The sequence below is a fragment of the Nannospalax galili genome, unplaced genomic scaffold (genome assembly GCF_000622305.1).
Source record: "Nannospalax galili isolate Female #2095 unplaced genomic scaffold, S.galili_v1.0 scaffold53, whole genome shotgun sequence".
NCBI classification, from domain to species: domain Eukaryota; kingdom Metazoa; phylum Chordata; class Mammalia; order Rodentia; family Spalacidae; genus Nannospalax; species Nannospalax galili.
The window spans coordinates 645,009-651,008 of record NW_008332852.1 but is presented as its reverse complement, the minus strand read 5'-3'; the positions used below and the strand labels follow the sequence as shown (position 1 = coordinate 651,008).

General features: G+C 38.3%; 1 protein-coding gene across 3 annotated transcripts in view; it reads right to left on the bottom strand.

Moving 5' to 3' along the window:
* Lama2 (laminin subunit alpha 2) overlaps positions 1-6,000 on the bottom strand; it is a 679,163-nt gene that overhangs the window by 121,721 nt on the left and 551,442 nt on the right. For all 3 annotated transcript variants that reach the window (XM_008827821.3, XM_029560968.1, XM_029560969.1), the window contains 3 exons: positions 3,860-3,976; positions 3,036-3,199; positions 775-913 (listed from right to left, as the gene is read on the bottom strand). In XM_008827821.3, the coding sequence (XP_008826043.1) occupies positions 775-913; positions 3,036-3,199; positions 3,860-3,976 (420 nt within the window). The remainder of the gene's footprint in view (positions 1-774; positions 914-3,035; positions 3,200-3,859; positions 3,977-6,000) is intronic.

Genomic DNA, 6,000 nt, shown 5'->3' with positions numbered 1-6,000 from the left:
GTCTGATGGGTTTTATAAAAATGCACTTGATAGTCAAACTTCATATATAATCAACATGGGTACAATTGTGAAGCAATCATATTAATTTTCAAGGTACTTTTAAAAACTGATGGCATTTGGACTAATGGTGATAAAGATCTTTGTCTAGAGTATTTATTCTATTTGGTTATTTAAATTTTGTGAGCTTCAGCACAAATTTATATGGAACTTACAGTAATTTCCAGATTCTGACAATAATAAGTACTAGATGGCTGAGAAAAGAATTCTGTTGTGATTATTTTTTCTTTACATGTTTTCTAATGTAATAAAATTTTCGTAGCTCATTCAACCTTGAAAATTTGAGTTTAAGAATTTATTCAAAGAATATTTGACTAGCTAAGTTATGGAACCAACCTAGAAATATGGTAGATATATACAATGGAAAATTTTTCAGCCATAAAGAATAATTAAATTAAGTTGTTGGCAGGAATATGGAGACAACTGGAAATAATAATATTAAGTGAGTCAAGACAGTCTCAGAAAGACAAATATTATGTTTTCCCTGATTCACAGAACCTAGATTTTATATAGTCATATGAAATCATGCATATATATATATATATATAATGAAGTAGAATTGAAATTGCCTGGGGGAACAAGGAGACAAATGGGAGAGGGAGGGGGAGGAAAAGGAGGATAGGACATGAAGCATGCTCAGTGTACAATATATTCCTGTTCAAAAATTTAAAAAAACAAACTTTCCTTTCACAGTGTATAAGGCTGTCTGTCTCTTACCAGTTTTATAGCTTCATGCGCAAGACCTTTGGCTTCTTTGGCAACATTTTCAGCTTCATCAATGTGGTCTTTAATATTGCTGTAAGCCCTGAAGGCAGCAGTAGCATTGAAAGAGATGTTCTTAGCCTCATCCAGGATGCTGTCGGATGGAACCGAGAAAAGAACTTGAGAAGAGTTAGCACTCAAATGAAGAACAATCACGCCATGACAAATCCAGCTTCCAAAGGATCATGGCCAATGTGATCAGGATAATTCCAAATTCTAGTGGGGTGTCTATTGATGTTGCATTGTTACATTTGCATTTATATTCCTCAAGACTTCTGCTGTGAACTACTGCCAACATCTTATTTTTTTTTATTATATACTTATTTATTGTGTGTGTTTATTTGCACCTGCACACCACATGCAGGAGTTTGTTTTCTTCTACTGTGTGGGTTCTAGGAATCAAAGTCAAGTTGTCAGGCTTGGTGGCAAGTACCTTTACCTGATGAGTCATCTTTCTGGTTCTCTATCAATGCATCTTAAACATCTGTAATATCCTCTAACAGCTTCTTCAACTATGTGTACCAGGCAAGTGTGTGCGGGAGGCAAGGCTCCCTGCTGTTTGTGAAGCACTCTACAGGTTCCACAGCACTTGTACCCCAGTAACTGAGTCAATTTCATCAAATCTCTCCACAGTAGCTATACTTCGTAGGTATCATGACTAATGTGTCCCTAATGGAAGATCTGGAACCCAGGTTTGCTGATTCCTGGTCAGTCTTTCATCTACCACTCTTCACTCTAGACTGGTAATAATTTATGAAAAAGTGAATTGTTCATGGAATGTTCAGTTTTCAAACATTAATATTTTCTTTCTGAATTAATGAGTATCAGACATGGGAACATAAATTACATATGATGCATATTAAATAGATTTATTTGGGAAATTTATTCCTAGGACCAAGAGCTCCCATATTTGTTGTGTCAATCACAAAATAGGGGAAGTAAAGCAGTTATACCTACAAAGCTGTTTATCTAATTGTGATGGTTGGTTTTAATGTCATCTCGCTACGAATTAGAATCACCTGAGTAGGGAGCCTCACCTGATGTAGGAAGGCCCACCCCAATGCAGATGGCTTCTTCTGGTAGCTCCCCAGATAGAAGAGGGATTAGTCTTTTGTTTGTTTGGCTTTCCCTCTCTTGCCACCAAATTACTTTATCCTGCTGCTGCTGACTCGCTGACATCAGAAGCAGCCTGTCCAGGCTTCCACTGCTGACTGGAGACCAGCTGCTCCTCCAAGTTTTCAGTGCCAGCTTGGGACCGCTGAGGTTCCCGGGCTGATAGACTGAGAAACCACCAGATTGTTGGTCTCTCCAGTATGAGGCACCCAGTATGTGGGAGCACTCTGACTCCAACTGCCGAGGCACCCACTCAGCCTCAAGGATTGAGCAGCTACCAGGTTCCCAGCTTGTCAGATGTGATTCAGCTGTTGTTACTATTTTAAAGTAAACTAAGAAATTACCTTTATATATACTTTCACATGTGTGTATGCCTGTCTGTCTTCATTCCATCAGTTCCATTCCTCTCGAGAAGAACTAGAGGTGACCCATGTGTTAATCCCAGTAGAGTGAACTGTTTTCGTTATTTTAGTTTATTTCATTTTGACAGTGTTTCTTGTAGCCCACACTAGCCTTGGGCTCACTATGTATATGAAACAGCTTTGAACTTGTGACTTCCTGCTTCCACCTCTCAAGTGCTGGGTTACAGGTGTGCATCACCCAGTCATGAGCAGTAATTTCAGATAGGTTTACTTAAAATCTAGCCAGAGTTCATAAAAAAGTGGGAAGAGATTGGAGGGCTATACAGAAGGCCACATTTTCAAAGACACTTTAAAAAGATTAATTGTTTTGATTCCATTAGAAGCATAAAACTGAAATTTGTAGTGTATATGTTTGTATATTATTCTTTAAAATGCTAATAAGACAACCACTGTGCTTTCTAATAAAAAAACAAAAAGGAATATTATAAGGGTAGCCTAAGGCTGTTCTCATTTCCTAACCAGCCACCCTTGAATCTACTTTTAACTGAAATTTGTGATGCTACTCCAGTACAACTTTGGCTACCCTTTCCTAATTAGGATCATCCATACAAAAGCCATGCGGTGCTTTTGTTCCTAATGACAGAAATCAAGACTTGAAAGTGATTCTCTACCATTTCTGCTTGTCAGAACTTTTAGACAAGTGTCAAACTATGCAGACATTTCTAACAACACACGACATACCCATCAAGCACAGCAGCCGATCCATTCAGCTGAGCCGCGTGGCTCTCAGCCTGGGACACCTTCTCAGCAAGCTTCCTGTCCTTTATTTCCTGGGAGAGGTCATCTATTTTGTCACTAAGCTCCTCGGACATCGGTGGAAATTTAATCTTAATATCTTCAACATACTGATGTGTAGAGAGAAGAGAGGGCATTTAAAGAAAGTGAATTCAAGTCTCCTTGAATTTGCTAAATTGTCTGTGAGACATAATTACACGCATTTGGTCTTTTCCTTTCTGAAACTTTGATTTGCTAGTATAGAAGAAAAAAGGAGAAAATACAAGTGCTATTTAAGAAGAAAAACATGCTTTCTGAAGCTAATCTATACCATGGAGAATCTATATTTTTTAAAAGGTTGCTTCATAGCAACAAATGTACAAATGACAGTCATTAGGACATTTTAGATCATCTGTGGCTCTATTTTTTCATGTCTTTGTACAATGCATGAGATGGTATGTTAAAGGTCTGTTTATAGGTTTGCATTCCCCTTTATCTAAAGCTATATGATATTAAAACAAATTGTAAGTGCTATGCTAGGAACCAGGAATGTCCTGGTCACCATGATAAATGCAGAGCCCAGACTTGCCTCAGATGCCAGGTAAACACCAGCATCTGCTGAGAGTGCAATGTCAAGTTTTAATTGTTACTACAGGTTGGTGTCTTGATAACAGATTACTATAAAAAAACATTTTCACAGGAAAATAAATGTAAGCCCATGCTTCTGTTACTGAGTTTCTCCGTATTTCCAATGTGTTAGCATGGGCACCATTGGCTTTATTCATACTCACATTTATGACTGAGTTGATTTCATCTGCAAGTCGGTTGGCTTCATCAAGTATCTCATTGCCCTCTTTTAAAGTGTTCTCAATTTGGCGTTTGCCACTTTCAACAGCCTCCTTCTTTTTCTGTAGCGCAGAAAGAAAAAGATATCACAATGCTGTCTGGGTTAAACCCCTCTCCATGCTGATTCCTGCCTCTCCTAAGTGGTCTGAACAAAAGGCTTGCAGACAAGGCATATCACCAAGTGTGGCTGTATGAAAATGGCATAACTTACCTGGCCAGTCCTCCAAGAATTTCTGTATTTAGAACGTGCACAGATAATTGCTTCTTCCCATTTGGGAAATTCATCAAAGTGAAGTAAAGTAATGTGATAGTAGCTAGAGAATTAAAATTACTGCTACAGCAAGGCGAAACTTTAATTTCTAACTGCAAGGTAAGTACCAAACATGTCCAACTAATGTGTGGTATGGTGGATTGAGCTCAAGTACCGATTACAGTCCAGACTCTATATAGAAATTAGTACTCTGGGAGCATAAACATAAGCAGATTTATTTTTAAGGGAATCCTGAAAAGTCAAAGAAGTGGGATTTTTAAAAAGGGAATTTAGAACCCTTTTCAAGAAAAAAGAAATTATCAGCTTAAAGAATAAACCTATTGGCCTGTTTCATAAGATTAGAGTGCACTCTAACTCTTCCTGTGGAACACAAGGCTTACCTCAAAGCTACAAGACAATCATTCCTGGTCTAGAAGAAGAAAATTAGCGAGAGACCTGCTGCTATTTTCATATGTAGCATGCCTTTGATGTTTATTTTCTTTGACTTCTAACTCATTCATAGTCTTCCAAACCTCATTTTACCTATAGGTTTAACTGAATCAACTAAAGTTTAATCTTCTGCCACTGTGCTCCTTTCATACAAATACAAGTCATAGTTCATATAGTTCTCAATGTATGCATGGCAGGCAATAAGCTTTTATAAGTTAATTTTATGGGTCCTGTGTTTACCACCTTTAAATGAGTAGGAAACTGAGTAATTTTCATGTTATGATTTCAATGTTTGTATGTCCACTAAATCTTTATGTTGAAATCCCCACATATGAGGGGATTGTGTTAATATGAGAAGGTGGGGCCTTAAGAGGTGCATGAGGCAGAAACCTCATAAACGGGGGTCAGTGTCCTTATGGAAAAGACCCAAGAAGCTTATTCACCATTCCACCATGTCTGGACACAGCAAAGAAATGGGTTTGTAAGTAAAAAAACAGGTTTTCACCAGACACCAATCCTCCTGTAATCCTTGAACTTTCTAGTCTCCTAGACTATGGGACATACATTTCTTTTGCTTTAAAGTCATCCACATCTGGTATTTTGTTATAGCCACCTGAATAAGAAATTAAGTGCTTTACCAATGTTGTTAAAAGTGGAATCCTGATCTACCTAACAGGCCTTGGATTCTGAACTATTAAAGTGCTCTACTGTTACAGGAATCACTTTTCTTATTTGCGCTGGGTTTGTACGAATATCATGCTCTCCTTTCCCAAGCTTTGTACCTACCATTTCACTATGCTCCAAGTATATACATCTTGTCAGTTTCCTCTACCTCGTGTTCTTCTTCAGGCCATTGGCTCAGTTCCTCTCTCTGTTTCTGTCTCATGGTGGGTTTCTTGACCCCTACTGGAAAAAGCACCTGTCCTCATCCTAATCATTCTCTATTTACTTTAAGCAGCAACTGAAAGCCACAGTCAGGTAGCAATCTGCCTGGAGTGATTCCAGCTTAAAAAGCTGTGGAACTTGGAGCAAGTAATAGAGCCTCATATAAAATGCTCAGCCCTCACTACTGAAAGTGTGGCTCATTCACCTGAAGCATGCGCCTTGTCAGGAAGCTTGTTTGAAATGTGCCATCTCAATCCCTTCTTGGGAATTACTGACTCAGAACCAGAATGGTTATAACCCTAAGTTATTGATATGTATAGTGAAATTAGATAGACAAGACTTGACTTAGAACTCCTGGCACATAGAAACTCTGTGTAGTTGTTAACCATGATAGTGATTATTTTGTTCTTAGTACTCACTGAGTGTGCACAATGCATGTGGAGGTCAGAGGTCAATGAAGGGTGTCTTCCTTAACTGCTCTCTGCCCTATGTTTTGACCCA